This window comes from Ischnura elegans, chromosome X, assembly GCF_921293095.1.
Source record: "Ischnura elegans chromosome X, ioIscEleg1.1, whole genome shotgun sequence".
Taxonomy (NCBI): Eukaryota; Metazoa; Arthropoda; class Insecta; order Odonata; family Coenagrionidae; genus Ischnura; species Ischnura elegans.
This window is the reverse complement of record NC_060259.1, coordinates 114,939,284-114,959,354: the sequence shown is the minus strand read 5'-3', so window position 1 is coordinate 114,959,354 and position 20,071 is coordinate 114,939,284. Positions and strand designations below refer to the sequence as shown.

General features: G+C 38.2%; 1 protein-coding gene and 1 long non-coding RNA gene across 12 annotated transcripts in view; one reads left to right on the top strand and one right to left on the bottom strand.

The window, feature by feature from the left end:
• LOC124171709 (rho GTPase-activating protein 190) overlaps positions 1 to 20,071 on the bottom strand; it is a 647,547-nt gene that overhangs the window by 458,150 nt on the left and 169,326 nt on the right. For all 11 annotated transcript variants that reach the window (XM_046550979.1, XM_046550973.1, XM_046550982.1 and 8 more), the window contains 4 exons: positions 7,522 to 7,637; positions 7,269 to 7,421; positions 7,073 to 7,187; positions 6,866 to 6,989 (listed from right to left, as the gene is read on the bottom strand). In XM_046550979.1, the coding sequence (XP_046406935.1) occupies positions 6,866 to 6,989; positions 7,073 to 7,187; positions 7,269 to 7,421; positions 7,522 to 7,637 (508 nt within the window). The remainder of the gene's footprint in view (positions 1 to 6,865; positions 6,990 to 7,072; positions 7,188 to 7,268; positions 7,422 to 7,521; positions 7,638 to 20,071) is intronic.
• LOC124171713 lies at positions 17,011 to 18,247 on the top strand. Its single transcript, XR_006867919.1, has 2 exons — positions 17,011 to 17,736; positions 17,882 to 18,247. It is a non-coding gene; the product is annotated as an uncharacterized LOC124171713 (long non-coding RNA).

The window sequence follows — 20,071 nt, the reverse complement described above, 5'->3', positions numbered from 1 at the left end:
ACAGTAGAGGAAGGAAGGAGCCTTGAGTGGGGGTAGCCGAGGAAAGGGGTGTCCCCGGAAATTTTCGCGTAGGTCCATTTCTACGCGGCTCGACTCTCACATTCTTTCAGGCGTCCGCTGGGCGGGATGCCTTTATCTGCGGCCTAATAAGAAACGACAGAGGTAATCCATGCCATTCACACACATTCGACCTTCAAAAATTACGCTTGCGGTGAATTTCTTCTGCGAAAATATGAAGTTCGGGATCGATCACAGAGCAGGGGTCAAAATGACCCCTACCGCGGTTCTAGGTATATTGTTGTCTAGTGTTCACAAAAATAGTCCTATAGCGTCGGAATTTCGCACGAATACGCCTTTCTACAATTCATTAAAAGTCAGACAATGTCAGGTTTGTGAAAAAAAAATTAAGTGTGAAATATAGATGTTGACAATCATTAGGGGTCAATTTGACCCCTTCCGGGGTTCTAGTGTTAAACTACGATCGTTCACGAAAGCATCGAAAAAATTACCAAGGCGGTAATAAGAAAGTGCTACACCGAGAAATATGGGAATAAGATAATTGCGAAACTGTCTTTGATTTATTTCAAGTCGCGGAAAATTCATGAAATATTTTCATTTTAGAAGCGGAAGTAGGAATGCGGTCGAGTAATTCGGTCTCCGTGGATGGGAGTGAAGTTAGTTGAAATATTTCCGTCAGCAAGTGATTATAGGCTGCGCTGGTCGCCTCTTTTATTAACTGAACATACTATGTAGGCACTTACAAGAAAATAAAGCCATCAGTAAAAGAAAGCGAGTGCTAACGCGTGATTTTGACCATGATTCGAGAGAAAACGATGTGTTCTGTCTTCATTTACCGTCACTTAATATTATTAGGATAGTTGGATGCCCTAACTAATTGTTAACGTGAAAATTATTAAAGGTGTATAAGAAAAAAATAAGCGTGAAACATTTATCGCTGAAAATGTCATTCCATGTAGGTAATCGCGGCTGCATTAATGGTCTCTAGTTGTCTCGGTACGATTTGCGGAGGTAGTTAGGCCGTCTCGGGGCGGTCTTGTGGTACGATATATGGAGGTTTTACGATATAAAGAGGTTCACTATAGAGAGGTTTGCCTATAAACTTACATGTAAATCTGACGGGACCAGAGGGTTGGTACGAAGTATGGAGGTTTACGATGTAAAGAGGTTCACTACATAGAGGTTTTACTGTATTTACTAGACATTAGGTCAAGACGTTCTAGATACAGTCAAACCTCTTTATAATGAAATTCTAGGGACCAAGAAAAAATTTTGCTGTATAGAGGTTTTTGTTATACAGAGGTATCCCTTTTACAGAAGTTATGACCCATTTTAATGTACTGAAAAGCTTTCTAGCAAATAAAGGACTGATATCTATTCATAAATTCACTTAAATAAGATATGTTACCCACATAAATATGGTAAATTTTCTCAAATTTACTTTAAAAATGTTAAACTTTGATATGGCCTCATTGGCAAAGCAAGAACTTAAAGCCAATCACTTATTGAACTCAATCATACAAAGATTTGATAGGAGCACATTTAGGGACAAGTGTAATTGATATTTTTAATTATTTGTGGCGTTAACAAATAACTTTCTTTATTTCACTCACAAAATTGAAGAATTCTTTATAAATAATAGTATGTTACAACTTCAGGTAACTCTGAAATTCAAGAAGATATATCTCAGTCTTCCTGATAACAGCTAAGAGCATTATTAAATATTAAAGATAATATCACAATATGTGGGCATTCCATGGAATTTATGGAATTTGTAAAACTAAAGAAAGCTTGAAAACAAGTAACTCAAATGCTCTTTAGCAGACACAAGACTGTGCAAACAAAAGGATAGTAATTAACAAACAGCAAATTGACTTGCATATAAATAATATCATATCCCACTATCAACATAAGTAGCACTTAATAGAATTTAGATGTCTGATGCTCTCAAAATTAAAATAAAACTTATTTAAAGAAATCTGGTAATTTTTTCTGAATGGTTCGCTTTCCTTCCAAGGACCATCTCACAGAAACATGCCGCAGTTGATCGAGAGAGACTAAATGCTCAAAAGGTATATCTCTCTGTTTTTACAGCCATTGTCCTCTCAGGTAGCAGCCGATACATTAAAGCCATCTCGTCGGCGTTGAATATATTTTTCGGGGGAAAACTCGCCATAATCTCCATTAATTTTCCACTCTGCCTTTGAGCAATGGCATCTGCCGGTGCAGACATCTATTCTCCTGATATTCCCTTGCACAAAATATTGTGGCGAGTGCGAAACTTTTCAAGCCAGCCTTGTGATGCGCAAAATCAGTCTTCACCTAAAGTCACGGCCAATTGCTTGGCTTTCTGGCAAATTAGAGGTCCAGTGACAGGGATATTCAAACTTCGTATTTGTAAAAACCATTTAAATGTCGCTTCATCAACCTTGTCGTAAGTTGCGGCCCATAATCGCTTCCTCGTGGGATTCACAGCGTTGTACATGGTGCTTATTTCTATTTTGTTTCTCTTTTTTAAAATTGTTGTCAATGAAGACGGCGATATGTCGTACTTCTTGGCCACGTCCAATTTCTTCATTCCTGTGTCAACGTCTTTTAACCCGTTAAGGCCTAGCGGTACCATATGGTACCAGCCGGTAGCACAATGTTAAACGCAACTTTTTTGTCACTTACCGTAATTTATTTGAGTTTTTGAGAGCTTATCTATAATAGGAGTGTTTTTATTTACATTTTCCCGAAAAGTTTGCTTTCCAAAAGCTGAAATTAACGTATTTAGAGCCATTTGAAAATTGGGAATTTTCAGCTATCCGAAAAAAACGGAATTTTTAGTGCAAGCATTTCGATTTTGTTTACTTGCGTCTTATGTACTCATAATACGAAGATGTTTCCGTGTAATTATGATGGTCATAACATGTACATTTCATACTAGGTATGGTTTTTGTACGTGAGCCTAATATTTGGGATGTTATGATGCAAAACATTTTGGTGGTACCATATGGTACCGCTAGGCGCTTGCACTACCGTGTTTTGGCGGGAAGCGTAAATACAAATATTTCTGTTGTTTTCGTTTACTAACAGTTATTTATTTTACAATTATTTATTTTTCATCATTTATATTATAAATTTTGCGTTATGTAAATGTTATTACGCATATAAAATGTATACATAAGTTAATTTTTTTTATTATAAGGACGCCATCCAAGTAAGTACATAAGACCCTAAATTGTCCGCATTTTTTCAGAATCTCGTACCCTCACGAGGGCTCAAGAAGTGGGAGGTATGATTGCATACCTGAACCCTATATAGAAAGATGAATAGGAAGAGTATCCGTGCACTCAATTAGGAAGGGGGTATGATGGTGAATAAGGGGGCTTGCTAAGGGGAAAATTCAATGACGGCCGGCGGCAAGAGACGATCACGCGACAGGCATCACTTCGACAAGAAGCAGTTTAATCCTTTAAATTATTTTTGTCTTACGTATCTCAATCACACTCCGATACTTTTCACACTTTCATGTGCTAGTAAAACCGAAATAACTTACATATACTGCTTATAGTATAGCATGTGCTGCTCCAAAGAGAGGATGAATACCTTCATTCTGACTGAGGAATATGGAATAACGAGTGGACGCCAATTTTGCTCGAATTTGAAGTTGCTGTTCGAAAAGGTGGAGGGTCAGCTGAGTTTATCTCAAGAAATGTCTGAGAATTTTCAAAAGTGTAGTGAAACTGGACAGAGCCGTAAAGCACCCAAAAGGTATAAGAATAGGGAGGAAGGACGCGTTTTTTATGATGAAGAGATCGTAAAGCACGGAAGGATTTCTCGTAATCCTGATTACCAACTCACTGTTTCATGAAGCATCCCCAACTAGAATATTTGAGCTGTTCTTTGACGAAAATGTCCTTACACACTAAGTGTTAGAGTCGAATAGGTGTGTACAATTCTGCAACTGATATGACCCAAATATAACACATGAGGTACTGAAAATATTTGTTGCAATTCTTTTTATAAGTTGGCATAAAACGACTCCCAGTAAAAGGCATTTTTGTGAGGCAGCACTAAACGCCAGAAATAACCTTGTTTATTACACAGTGAGACGTGAAGATTTCTACAAATTCGTAGGTTTATTCGTTGCTGTGATTACACCGCTATCGGTAAATCAGATAGGATGTGGAAAATGCGCCCTTTTATGGGCATGGGAAAAGGAAGATTCGGCGAATATTTCAGAGAAAAGCAGTCCTTGAGTTTCAATGAGTCGATAATGTTCTCTTTTGGAAAACATGGCTGTTAGCAATTCATGCGGGGGAGGCCAATTAGGTTTGGCTAGAAAGTGTGGTGCATCAATAGCTCATATAGCTACTTCGTACAACTAAGGAAAGTGAAAGCCTACGAAAAAGGAATTGGGAAAGATAGTGTGAGGGCAACAAAAATACAGGCGGGGACAAAATGGTCGTGGCCCATTTTTATTTGGATTATAGATGCAATGACGCACAACGCCTGGATGCTGATGCAGAAATCCTGAAAAAGCATAACTCATCTTGAGTTGCGATGGGCACCAGTATAATCACAGCTGGATTCAAGGATCCCCTAAAATATCAAAGACGTGCAAAATTTACCAGAAGTACGACTGGAATGGGGTGATTGGCTAAAGAAATAGATTTGTAATTGATTCATGTTTCAAAGAACGCATTCAACTGACAGAAGCCTTTCTTCTTTCCAGTGCCCCTGACGAAATAGGTTCGACGGGCACAACCACCTAATAAAATCCAAGCCCAAGCGGGGATGGTGTGCTACTAAAAACTGAACTAGTAGAATAAGAACAGAATGCTTGAAATGCATTGCAGTGACTGCTTTGTTCATTTCCATGAGCGGGAACGACTGAGTGAAACGCTAAAATCATGTTATTCTTGATTTCTACGTCAATTATACATATAACTTCTATTTTATAATCACTAATATTTAATAATTAATTGAATATTATCGATATTTTAGCGTAATTTTGGATGAAAACAAATGTATTTTGCGGAAAATAATAAATATTTAACGTTTTTGGCTGAAAAATGTGATTTCTGAAATGTTTTTCAAATTTCGATTTTTTGACCCCTTAAACGCCTAGCGGTACCATATGGTACCATGCTGTATCTAAGTATCTATTAGTGCTAAAAGAATAAAATTTGCACTGAATGACTCAGAATTTCATTGGTATTAAAATATATGATTACCACAAAAATCGCAGACACTTTTTAATTCAGGCGTTACCGGGTTAAAATGGCAATTTTCTGCTCCAGAGAGAATTGCTTTCTTTTTGGTGGCATTCTGTGAAGTCCCTACGAGTTGGAGAAATATTTTATAAAGATCCCCAAAATTAACCATAAAACACATTCTGATGGACTGCTAATGGTACCTTTTAACTTTTCGTTCACTACTACGAAGATTCTGAGACTTGACAATATATTTAACGTCACTTTTAAAAGAGTTATTGATCCCGAGGACTTTCATCTGCATAACTCATCTTGTCGGCGTGTGAAACTTCGCAGAAATAGCCAATATCGTCTGTAATCGATAGGTCGATAGTTTCAGTCGATACCTACGTAATCGATCCACTGCTGACGGCCGTCATGTAAAAACGAAATGCAGACGATGCTAAAATGAAAAATATAGGTAATAGTGCTTTGTTAGCGACAATGATCAATCACATCGCGACAGCCTTTAATCACATCCAAATTATTAAACTTATTTCTAGGAAACAAATTCATGGATTCAGCGATGAGGGAAAAATTGAAATATGTTCTCCCTTTTCGAAAAAATTAATGCGTCTATCTCGAGCGCAAATGATATCAATGAAATGGAGGATACGTAATCACAAACTTCATTATTTCGCTCTAAAGAGGTAAAATAATTGACTCGGGGCCAAAAGTTTATTTCGTTCTAGAGAAATTTTTGCTGTACAGAGGTTCGTTGTACAGAGGATGAAAATACACATAACTTATGGGAAGAAAATCGGGACCGTAACTTTTTTTCGCTGTATAGAGAACTTGTCTTCTACAGAGGTTCGTTCTTAAGAGGTTTGACTGTATTTTGTTGACATCAAGTAGATATTTTGTACTATGTGGGTAGGCAACTAAATATCTAGATTAAGAAGATGCAAACTATATTCTCGAATCCAGAGCTGAAAGAGAGTTGAATCTTGGTCCCACATTTATCAGATGCAACTTCGGCCTACTTCCATAAGTCATGCCATCGCTGGAAGCAATAAAACACCATTCAGAGAAACCCTGAGTAGGAAAACATTGGTGACCTTGAACACATTTCATAGGAAAACCATATTTTGTGGCAATAAGCAGCAGAATATTTCTAGGTCACCACAGTGGTGGTAGGGTTAGGTGCCTCCTAACCTTGGGATATGGCTTTGACTTGCACTTGGGTGGGTTTCTCATCATCCAAGGCAGTGGCTGATCAAGGATATGGACAAGGGGGGGCTAAGTGGGGTTAAAAATTTCAGCCGTAGAGGTGGTCAGAAAAAATTACAATTCTATCTAGTGTAAATTGGATACCCAAGGGGAGGGCTATAGCCACCTTAGATAGTAAGATCCTCCCATAGATCCGCTACTGATGCAAGGCATAGATGAATGCCAAGTTCTGCTTGTATAATCCCTAAAAAAAATCTGAAACATCTGACATTTCTGTGAAATTCAGTATTTTTATGTGCTGATTTGATGTGCCTATTTTGAAATTTTTAGCACCTAATTCTTAATTTTTAATGCCTAAATTTATTGAGCTCACTCATAAAATTCATATTATAACTAATATTAAAGAAAATTCGAGATGATATTTTTCATGACCTTACCATGGGGCAAAAAATCAGAAGTCCGGAATGAATTCTGAGGAAGGCTAACATCTCCATCAATTATCCTGTAGTCCAGACTGTACAACTGACAGTCAATCTCATATTCATCCTCATCACATTGAGCCTGCAATTGAACACAGCCACTTAGTTCTTATTCCATAGCCCTCTCTTATAATTCAAGTAACATGATATCAAGGCTATACCAACCCGTATTTCATTGGCTAGTTCTTCTGCTAAACCATCTATACCCAACAAAACAAGATTCAACTGATTATTGTCAGAACTTAGTAACCATTGACTATTACGATTCCAAGATGATGGCCTGCAGAAAAGAGAGTACCCAATATTAAGACAATTCAATGTGCACATTTTGCCCATTCATAACAAAAAAGATAATACTGACCTATGTGCTTTAGTTGATAAAATACGCTCTATTAATGCATCCATACAGTTGGGAAAAGCTGGACAATGTTCCCTGATTGGACAATGGACAAACCCTAAGTGCTGAAAAAGCATTAATTTTCTATCTTGATCTAGCCGGTCTAATGCTTTATACCTAAAGGAAATAAAATGCACTTGTTAAAACTCTCAAGACAGAGAAGTCAAAACCTAACATTAAAAATAAAAGATTTGAGTAAAGTGAAAAACAGAATTACCTAGAATCTTCTTGTAAAGCATCGGTTATTTCTTTAATATCATCTTGAGTGATGGTTCCAGTTGGTGCTATACTCTTGAAGTGATAGAAAAGATCAGCATGTTCTAAAAGCAGCTCCTGTAAAAAAAGAAAAATCCTTCAAATGAAAGAAACAAGCTCTATCACATCCAGAAAAATTCTCAAGGGAGAGACTGTATCAACAAAGTATCAGTGTGTAGCCCAACTGAAAGGGCAATGGCCTACTGCAGGCAGCTATACCATTACTGAGGCATCCAAAAATTACTACTTGCACAAATCATGGCAAACGATAGAAGATCATAACCAAAAATATCTGGGAGAGCAAAACTTGAACCATAAAAATAAGGGGTTTTATAGAAGGGGAGCTTAAAAGTAGCACTTCGGATACAACACAAGACTTCAGAGCAAAATCATCAATTTCTCACAAAAATGTACACCTATTTGCTATGCAACAGCAACCATAATTCATCACTCACATTGCTAATGGAGAACAATAGGTGCACTCCTTGATAAAGACAATGCTCTGGCATGAAACTTCCTTAAATGTGGAGTCCACGTCACACCATCAAATTATATTTCATGATAGAAGAAGTGTTGAACCTTAATCCATTCACATGATTCAGTTAGAGGTATTCGCACTCCAAGAGAGCATTTCTCCAATGATTTTAAATGGATGCATTAATGTCCTTTAAGAATGGTTGTTCAAACTCCTTGGTATCATTTGGTATCTTTAAACACACAACAACACTCTAATATACAAGGACAGAGAAACCTTTCTCAAACGAAACTTAAGGAACAACATTTCGGCATTTCGTTAATCAGGAATTCATTACCTGGAGGTGATTCGCGTGTTGCATCATCCCAGGGGTATGAAAATTGATGCAAGCCTGCATGTGATATCTTCATTCTACCTTCTCACACTTCAAAACCATGGAAATACAATGCTAATTCCTGTAAATGCAATGAGAGTCGTGGGCAAGGGGCTACATTTAGGAAGCACAGTTCATTTTTTTCCTCTCTCTTCACGTGACTTCTGATCAGTTTTCAAAAATTTATGCGTCAAATTTGAATAGGGTGGTTTCTAGTGATGGGTCAGTTCGATTCCTCGATTCTTGACCAAGAACCGGAATCGAAAACGAGTATTTGCCAAAGTGAAAAATCGATTCTGATTCCAGTAATACTTCAAACCCCAAATTCATATACGACCGCGTTTCGAACAGTCATTCGAATTTTCGCACCACGAATCGAGCAGTTAGTACTCGACTCCAGCGTTTCGAGTAGCATTTCGAATGTCGAGTCGAGTAGTTAAGGTTACAGAGCTTTCGAGGCTAGTAGGTCCAGCAATCTGCCGACAGGAAACGCTATCATGAAACTCCTGTAATAATACAGTTTTTAAAGCTGATAAGTCATTCTAATGCCTTGGCCTGGTAGTTTCAGTTTGCCGAATGCACTAAATAGTTGTCGACGTGGGCGCCGAATACCTTTACGCAATCCATGGCAGCCGATCGTCTTCCGACCCAGCGCACACTGGTCCGAAATTAGAAAAAGCTGGAATTAAGTCCAAAATGACCTTTTTGGGGATATAGACTTGAAAATTAGCGGTAATACTTATAAATCATTACCAGATATAGATTTATATGCCATTTTACATGAATACCACCCTTTAGTGATGATACAGTGGCCCAAACATGACCAACTTTTCAAAACCACATGCGATCTCGTTAATCCTCGAAATTTTTTAAATTTATCCAGGTGGTGTTGCGTTGGTATGATTTTTATGGAATAAAAAACGCAATATTCCTTTCACCTGGTGCTTTGCCTATACTTTCAATGACTTTTGAGGATTTTGGCTCTCATCTGTCTGCTTTTACAACGCAAAATGGCCGACCCGTTTTTCACGTGAAATTTGACATAAAGTAGACATTATCTTTCGTTTACGAAAAATATAACTCGGAAAATTTGAATCACAATATAAAGTAGAAATTTATAAAGAGTACTAAATCTTTACTAGAAATCTTGGAAAAAAAAGTTTGCGACGAAGGAAATAAGAGCGATTTTTCAATCGCGCGTCAAGGCTGAGCTACACGCCGCGGAACTCTGAGGCTCGGTAACTGAGGCCGATTTTTCAAGTTTTTAAAAACAATAGCCTTGAAAATCGTCATTTAAAGCATGAATAATCGTCTTCATTGACTAAAAACACTTAACTGAGGATGTTAAAAAGGATTATGTATAGATCGACTAAACCATTTAGCTCATTACTCGAGTGAAAATACTAAGGATTGGATATTTTTTGGAACCATCCCAAGCATAAGAAATATGGCTCGGGTATTGAAGTAAAGTGAAGAGATTAAGTCAGCATGCCTAATAGAGAGAAAAATGAACTGTTTTCGTGAAAGGCAACGACCGATACCCTTTTTCCCTTTCCACCATCACCGAGGTGAGTCGCGCGGAAGGGGGAGTTTTGACACCACAAGGCTCTTTTAGCCTTTTTTATTACTGCGTCCGTCCGATGTGATATTCATTTGTAGCCTTCAGTTTCTTTCTTCAACTTAAAAAAAGCAAGAGATTTTAAGGTTGATTTAATGACGTGAGAAGTATAGAATTTTTTTGGCTCTACAAAACTAAAGTTTAGTTCGATAGTTTGTTTGCTTCGTCTATTTGAATTCCATGAAGATTCAAGATACAAAAAAATCGTTGATATAATTTTTAACAAAAATTCCAAAGACTCCGAAGTCTTGCAATTTTGGTAGGAAAGTACCGTAAAATGGGCTAACTTCGGCCAACCGGGGTAATTCCGGCCATCAGGTTGCCTAACCTGAATTTTAATGCTACCACCTAGTCAGGTGACGTTTCAATCTTTTGAATTAATGCTGTGTGTATCGATAGATGTCTCTGACGTTATTACTGCCCCCACGTGTCTATTCGCGCGAAACCTTTAGTACAGTGACAGCTCATTCCTAGGCAGTAGTGAATAACGCAGCGTGAAGGTGTAAAGACAAACATCTGTCCAGCTATATCTATATTTTGAAAGTTAGTCTCGCTTTAACCGTGACATTGGGTAAGTATCTCTCAACATATTTTACAATAAAATACATTTAAATTCCAATTAGTGTTTGGTAGAGTAGGATTCATGTTCATGGGCATGAATTTTCAGGGTAACTTCGGCCATGCCGAGAGCACCCAAGAAGAAAGTCGGCGGTCGCGCCTATTGCAATTATAACCCCATTTACCTAAAAAATGCTCTGGAAGAGATTCGGAAAGGCAAAATTTCAATCCGCCAGGCCTCCGAAAAGTATGCTGTTCCTAGAACAACACTTCAGGACAGAATGAAGGAGATTCACGTGGGGAAAATCGGGCGCCCTTGCGTTCTTTGTTTAGAGGTTGGTTAATTTTTGTATCATTATTGTCATATCAACATTAATTTCCTGATATATGTAGATGTTGTGACACTCCTAAGCGATGGCACCATAATTTTTCTGATTTAATTTTACGTCGAGCGGAGCAGTGTTGCCGCGTTCGCCCACTCCGGGCCGCCAGCGGCCCGTCACCTATTCCTCTATGCAAAGTATAAACTCATGCAATTTATTGCTGCGAATGAAATGACAAATGGCAAGAATCGGCTACTCACTGGTAAACCAGATACTGCTGGTCACCAATTTTCTCTTCTTCTAACTTTAATAAAGCATTGGCACTTAAATGCATTTTAATTTCACACTCCGAAAACGGGGTGTGAAAAATTATGGTGTTATCACTTTTTCTGTGCGTCCTAATGCCATTTCGCTATTCGTATCCAAACTCGAGTGCACATAATGTCTGGGCCGAGAGTAACTTCAAATTTTATTCAATTAGGAAGAAAATGCTCTTGCACATGGACTAACACAATGTGCTTTATGGGGATTTCCTTTGACACCAAAGGACACGAGAATGGTTGTCAAAAACTACTTAGATAGAAAAGGCACAACCGTGGCTGTCTTCAATGAAAATTTGCCTGGAGAAGACTGGGTAAGAGGATTTTTGAAGAGGCATGAAAATCTTGCATTCCGCTTTTCAGAGAATATTAAACGTGCCAGAGCTTCAGTTGGAAAAATTGAAATAAATTCATACTTTGACAGTTTGGAGAAGTCCCTTGAAGGTGTTTCCCTGCATAACATCGTCAACTATGACGAAACTAATTTTGTGGATGACCCTGGGAGAGTCAACTTTGACAGTTTGGAGAAGTCCCTTGAAGGTGTTTCCCTGCATAACATCGTCAACTATGACGAAACTAATTTTGTGGATGACCCTGGGAGAGTCAAAGTTATTGTGAAGAGAGGAACGAAACATCCGGAGAGAATAACCGACACTTCCAAAAGTGGGGTTTCAGTCATGATGGCAGGAACAGCATCTGGAGATCTTCTCCCGCCGTATGTGCTGTACAAGGCAAAACATTTATATCCAGGCTGGACTGAGGGCGGCATTGATGGGTCCCGTTATAACAGGAACGATAGTGGTTGGTTCGACCTTGACATTTTTGAAGATTGGTTTTTAACATTATGCCTTCCTTACATTAGAAGATTGCCTGGAAGAAAGGTCATAATCGGGGATAATCTTTCCAGTCACCTTTCACTGGAGGTAATTAGGCTGTGTGAGAGCAATAACATTGGTTTTGTCCTTCTGCCACCAAACTCGACACACCTCACCCAACCTCTCGACATTGCTCTCTTCCGACCGATAAAAGTTGCATGGAGAAAGGCTCTTGATGAGTGGAAAAAGAAGAACCGAGGTACGCTGCCTAAAACGGAATTTCCTTTAATTTTAAAGACAGCAGTTGAAAGCATTGGTCGAGAAAAAATAGAAAAAAACTTGAAATCTGGATTCCTATCAGCAGGGATCTCTCCTGTAAACAGAGAGGCTGTGCTGAAAAAACTTCCCGATTCTCAAAGGAACGAAAGTGTTGAGAAATGTTGGACTGACTCCTTCACCGAAATTCTCAAAACTGCCCGCATGGGGGAGGATAAAAAAAGGAAATCAAAGGGGAAGCGAATCAGCGGAAAACCTGGAAAGAGTGTGACTGTTGAAGACGTCATCCAAACTGACGTGGAGACCCAAGAAACAGCTTCTGCTGGCACCTCAAATACAGTAGATGAGTCGATTGAAGTTCAGGATTCTATTTTGGCTGAAAAAGACGCTGAAATCTCCACTGAGATTGCGGAATCATATGGTGTAGGGGACTTTGTTCTAGTCCAATATTTAAATGACGCTTATAAAAACCAAAGATTTTATGCAGCTGAGATTATAGAAGCCTCGGACTCTTATGTGGTAAAGTTCTTTCGAAAAAAGGCGGGGAAAAATCTTTTCTTCGTTTTCCCAGATGTCGAGGATATGTGCTCCATTAAGAAAAACCAAATAGTGAGAAAACTCCAAATGCAGATTCCGATAAGGCGTGGAAGATATATTTTCAAAAACATAAAGGACAGTTTGGACATTTTTTGATTATTTGCGGTATAACTGCATTCCTATTTGTAATTTTTATACTTTAATTTCTAATTTTGGCTATGAAAATAAGTAATTTCACAGCTAATATTACGACAAAAATATTATTTCCGATGTATAACAATTTTTTTAAAAATCTTACTGTTTCAATAAAATTAGCCATGGCGGCATTTGTTTCTTTCAGTTCCCAATGAAAAATATTGTTAAATCAATTTACAGGTATTCCTGCACGTTTTTAGTGGCTGAAGTAAAGCCTGGTATGTGTAACTTCGTCCAATAGTGAAATTTCATTCCCCATTTCCCCATGGCCGAAGTTGCCCCATTTCTGGGGCAACTTCGGCCATGATTAATAATTTAATATAGTTAACAATAAGTAATATGACCGTTATCCATTCATGGGATTCTCTATATAAAGCTAGAGAGAATAATCTCTAATTTTATCGTGGTGGTTTCTTATAATTATCACCTTCATATTCATAGAAAACCTTAAAAAGCGGCTGAAGTTAGCCCATTTTACGGTACTTGCTCAGTTACACAAGTTTGTAGCAAAAGGCAATTTTCTGCAGCAGCAATACTGTAACATGGAGACGTCAAAACCTGCTGGCTGAGCATATAGAATAATTGGTTTTTCTGCTTGAGAATTTGAAAGGGCCAAATATTACATGATTCATATACGTAGTATGTAATCTTTATTATAGCTGTGAAAATTACTATACTCAGGGCTCTCCCTTGTAGTTTGGATACATATATATGGTCGACATATTACTTGGGGTTAATTAATTTCAATTGTCCCTATGGAACTGTTGAAGAGATATTAGTTTTCATTCATCTCCTACTTCTGACAATAACCATCAACGATCCTCATTATATTTTCCTTCTTACAGTACGCTAGACATTCATCATAGAGAATTGGAGTAGAATATATTGTTGTATGCATTGCTGTATTAATAATGCCTGGTTCAGAAATTATCATACTCGACTCGACTCTATACTCGTAAGTAATTTTCAGGTCGAATCGAGATCAAAAAGTGCTACTTGGAAATCCCTATTATATTCCGAAAGGAGCAAACGCAGACTATGGAGCCTGTGACAGGTATATAGTCAAGATACAGTGATGCATTTGGAAAAGTACCCAAAGTCACCATAGCAAACACTGTTGAAGCTGAAGTGGAAGCTTATTTATCAGAGATGAATGCACCACCAAATTCCTTCCCTGGGAAATACTGGAAGACTTGTATCTCCTATCCAAGGCTGAAAGTATTAGCGAAGAGGTTTCTTGCCATACTGCCATCCCCTGTGTTCAGTGAAGGACATTTAGTTCTACAGGAAAAATATGAGAAGTAAAATGCAACAGGCTTTATGCTGACAGACGGAAGATGCTTTGCTTTCTGAGCAAAAATTTAAAGTCAGTAAAAGGAGACTAAATTTGTAAGACTTTATTGATAATGATAAGATATTATCAATAAAAGATTGTTTATCTTGCGGAAGTGCGTCACGGTGTGGTTTTCCATGCCCCAAACCCGCCATTTACGCCTTCGAAGCCGCATTGCATGTACTCCCTCTCCCCGCAAAACATCATTCTCGCCCGACTTTGCCGCCCTGACTGCGAGGAGATACTTTTACTTTAAATTTAAACATGAGTGCTAATATTCTAAAGTAATACCTATCATGTAACAACACTTTTCAGTTATGTTCCGTCTTGAAATTTAGCTATTATATTTTAATTACATAGTGATGATATGAACGATGCTTTTGTCAACTGACTCTTTCACAGAGTAATATGTTTTTAAGTGGTTGTGTTGTTGCCTGGCATTAAGTGATATTTTTCTCGGAGCCTATGGCATCAGAATCGATGGAATCGGTATCGGTAGAATTGGAATGGAAATCTCAGAATCGGAATCGGGATCGATAAAATTCTGGAATCGACCCATCACTAGTGGTTTCCCATTATTTTTTCATTGCCTAAACCGAAAGATTATAACTCCTGGAGTGCGCATTTCACTCTTTGATTTTCGAATGACGATATCTATTTTTCGCAATTAAACGAAAAGTGAAAAATTTCAAGCTCGCGAAAACGCGACAGCTAAGTAGGAATGATGGGAAAAGTCAGTGTGACGTATTTCTGATTCCAGCTGTCGGCGTGTGAGGTGACCTTGGGGCGAGGCTTGAGCGCTGATACAAGGCAGGCTGCTAGCAGGCAGCTGAGTACCCTGCTAGCAGGTAGCGCTTGGCTTAAATATGGATTATTACTACCTAATCAAACGAAGGAAACTTTCCCACCTTAGACAATTTTAATGTGTGATTATAAAGAGATGCTTCCCTGAGCTCTGTGCCTCATGCATGCATTGGTTATCTCAGACGATGTAAAACTTCTATCTACTTGTATAGCATCTATGTCCCTGTGACCTCACGTGGAGTGGCATCGCATGGGCACCAATCTGGCCTTTTTAAAATGAGGATAAAATTGACCATTGCCATTCGTCTAAACTGGTATTTCTAATACCAAATAATTTGTATATTATGAATACACCAATGGTGGGTAACGCATCGCAATCAATACATTTCCTTTTCTTTGATGATGGAAACTACCCTATTTGTGTACATGCACTCGCTAGGTTAAGACTGAAGACAGGGTTCCCACTCTACCTACATTATAAAATTCTCGGCTTTTTCCAGGTTTTCACGGTATAAATGTCATCAAATTCACGGTTCGTAGATAAGGCATTTTAGGCAGAAATACTGATCACATAACAATCATCGTCCACACATTAACTAAAAATGTAACAAACGCAACAAATGCCTTGAATGCAAATGCAGCAATGAAAGTGCTATCTCCACTGACGTCACCTATAGTTAACAAAATTCAGGTCCGTCTAAAGGGTGTGAGTGGGAAAATGGAAGGTGGCAGGGAAGTGAAGAAGTGCCTGATTTTTTGCCAGGGTTAATGCCTTCCAATCACAAACTTAAGGTCTATGTGCTGTCATGGCACACGGACCAATTAATAATAGGGTAGTTTCCTACATCAAATAAAACGAAAGGCATTGATTGTGATTCGTTACCCACCATTAGTGTATTCATAACATACAAATTATTTGATTTTAGAAATCCCAGTTTAGACGAATGGTAATGGTCAATTTTAACCGCATTTGAAGAAGGCCAGATTGGCACCCATGCGATACCACTCCACGTGATGTCACAGGGACCTAGTTTCTGTACGAGTAGATAGGAGTTTTACATTGTCTGAGATTACCAATGCATGCATGAGGCAAAGAGCTCAGGGAAACATGTCTTAATAATCAGCTATTAAAACTGCCCATGGTCGGAAAGTTTCCTTCGCTCGCTTCGAACCTCACGTGGGGAACACATATAAAGAATATTTGCGGCACAGCCCTGAAGAAATTAGGATTCGTCAAGCGTATTGTGGGAAGATTTTCGGATGAGAAAGTAAAAGAAAGGTGCTATTTCGCTCTCGTCCGACCGCACCTTGAATATGCAGCGAGCATATGGGATCCGGTGCAGAAAGACTTAATCCGCGAACTGAATAAAATTCAAAGGAAGGCTGCGCGTTTCGTCAAAAACTGCTACGGGCGTACAGACAGTGTTACCCAGATGTTAAGCGAGTTAGGCTGGGAGCCGTTGGAGACTCGGAGGCTGCGCGCTAGGCTTAGATTGCTTGAACAATTGAGAATGGATATCTTTAAGAGCGACACAGAGAACATAATATTAGAGCCACACTATATTTCCAGGTCCGATAGAAGTGATATATTAAGAGAGATGTTTTGCCGAACGGATAGATATGCGAATTCGTTTTTCCCCCGAACCATAAAGGACTTTAATAAATGCTAGTCCCAACTTCGTTTGAGCACTTAATTTTTTTTTTAGCTGTAAACGGCTGGTGTCCTAACACCCCCTGCCACACGCCTTTTAGGCGGCTTGCGGGGTATTATGTACCCAGCCGGCACAGCAGAAATTCTTTACATAAATGGAAGAGAAAAAATGGAGAAAATATATCTGTGGAGAAATCACAGGGTAGGAATTTCCCTATCTTTTCTGTTCGCAGAGAGCCCACAAGATTATTTACGGCTCTAGCGCTAATAATGCAGTTAAATTACTTGTAAATCAGATTCAAAGGGCTGACGCAGATGGAGAGCTAATTAATATTTTTGTTCCACCATTAAAGAAACAATTATAACATACTATTTAGCATTTTAAATTCTCGAAGTGGACCATTGTGCGCGAAAGGTTGTTATTGTGATGAGTACAAATGCTTCGATTTTAAGAATAACTTTATTCCCTTAGCCCTAACGATAAATTTCATTTCATGTTGACATTGGTACAACTTTATAATAATTCATCTGCACGTAATAGGCACGTTTTAGGGGACGAGATGTCCTCAATACCCAACTTTGAGATGTTTCTCGTCTGCTAACCGAAATCCATAAAAGAGGACTATCGATTCATACAATCGATATGATTGAAATCGAAATGCTGCCATGCTGCTCGAGTAACAACATCAATAACGGTTAGAAACGGTTGCAATCACGAATGTTTTGAAAGTTGTCTCTGTTATTCCTCGTGCTGTATGAGTGAAAGCGGTTGAAAATGAAGTATCTTTTACCAACGGAGTAACGCAGTAGTCTCTGCACTGTCTCACGCCCTGAAATTTACGCAGACGAGTATGTAAACAATTGGATCTGTATTTGAAGCATGGAAGAAGTTGTTTGAAGTAAGTATCATTAATTTCTCTTATGTTCTCCATGCTGACTAGCATTTACTAATGCAATGTTGCTGGAATAACGTATTATATAACAGTATTTCTTTCCATGTTCGTTATTAATTTATGAATTTTGCAATTTCAAATTATTTTTTAGCGGAATAACTTGAGTGGAACTCGTTGGTGTTGTTATATCCCAATAGTCCGGCATTTCCATCGTCCTTTGTCGTCTATGATGTTATTGCAGTGCTAAATTTACCCATCTAACGTCAAGATAAGTACCGTATAAGTCATATTTTAATTGTTGTCACCTAGGTTTGTTTTGAATGTGAAATAAGTAGTAGGTATATCCCAAGTGCTGTGAGGATATGACGAAAATCATCATTTCGATATGAGTATACTGTTACCTATTCCTCGACATTGGAGGTGAGTTTCATTCTTTTCTCGTCATCACGTTTAACAGCTATACCATACTTCTTTGCAGATATGCTGAAAACAGGGGAACTGTGGGCCCTAAATGGAGCTTAATGTGGGAAAGGCCTTGGGCGAATGAACGGGCAGATGTCTAAAAATTATTTCTAAATTACGGTGTAGATGTACCTAAATAAGGATAATTTTTTAGAGACTTATGATTTTTTGTGTGTAAATATGAGTGGAAACCTCATCCTGCTTAGAGTTAGCAATAAAGGTAGTAGTAAGTGAGCATCGAGTATTAGTCGCCGTTAGTTCGTTGCATGGCCTCTACGCGGCGCCCTACTCGCCGTTAGAGAAATGATTTCTCTTGTATTTAGGAAATCTTTCTCTTGGATTTCTCTAGTTTTTCTCTAACTTTTCTCCTAGATATACGTATATGATTTCTCTTAACGTATATGATTTCTCCGTTTTATACGGAAATTATACGTATATTTTGGTTCTATTTAAAACGTTGTGCCGGCTGGGTAGATGTAGATGAAATATCGATTTTTCTTTTAAACTGTCTATCTACAAGTTCTACAATCAAGTTTGAGAGATTTCTAAGGTTTTATGACGAAATTCACGGCTTTTTCCAGGTTATTTCACGGTAGACGAAATTCACGGCTTATTCAGGGTTAGGTGGGAACCCTGGAGGAGTTATCAAATTGATAGGTTTTTACCATCATAAATACAGTGGAACTTGTTTAGTACGTTTCTGAAGGGACCACAAAAAATGAACGTACTAACCAGGAAAACGTGCTAACGAGGAAAGTGAATAATAGCAGTCGGGGTAATTGCAATCTGTGGAAAAGTCGTCATAATTACATCTACTATCGGTAGTTCTCGTAGGATCGCCTTCCTGAACTCTTTTCACCTTTAAAATGAGCGCTACATTAAAAAACAATACCATGTGAATAAAAATCACAATGTTTCATAGATTTCCCGAAGACAATTGCATGAAAACGGCGTCTATCTCCCGTGATTTATCCTATGTATATTTATGGAAAGAGGACAAATAAAGCTAAGTCATGTCTTCTTTCTCACAGCATACTCGGAGAATATAACAATAACCCTGAGTATGTCAACTGATTGTTTTTAAACATCATAAAAATTGGACAAAATTATATTAACCTTTAATTACGGCGACAGCCATGCACATTCGCTTCTGGAATGAAACCATATCGATTAAGGTATCGATGGATATATCGATTAATAACACGCAAGATAATTAGATTACAACGTAATTGCAAGAAGATTTTTTATTATAAAATTGAAATTTACTTTTAAAAAATTGTCTAATGTTTTCTGCTTTCGTGCCGAAATCAAGTACATATTTTTAAGCTAAGCTTCGCGTGGAGATCCAGAGCATCGTCTGCTCCCGCAGCAGTAGTCAAGTAAATACGCACGTGCTTCGGAGGCTAAACCGCCTAGACGTCGAGTTTATGCAGTACTGCTTTAGATAAAGTGGGTTTTGGATAAGACTCCTTTCTTCATCGTGATAACTCGTGCAATAGCAACAATTGCCCACTCGTGAAATTTGTGTGCAGTGGGCACTAGTGATGGGTCGATCATGAACGATTCGATCAAAAAGATTGAATCACTAGGTGAATCAAATGACTCATGATTCATTTCGTTAAACAAGTCGATCATCAATCATCAATCACTCCGACTTCCGGTTTCATATCAATCATCTCGGTTTCCGGTTTGATTCAAAATTTGGAACGACCGATGCTTAATCTCTTTTCGTCAGGGCAGAAATAGTTGTGATAAAATTAAATACTATGTTATGAAGAACTGAATACTTGTGTAATCTTTTTCTTAAATGTTTTCCAGCAGTTATCAGTATTAATAACACCAATACACGTAAAAGGAAAATATTAAGATGACTCCTGTA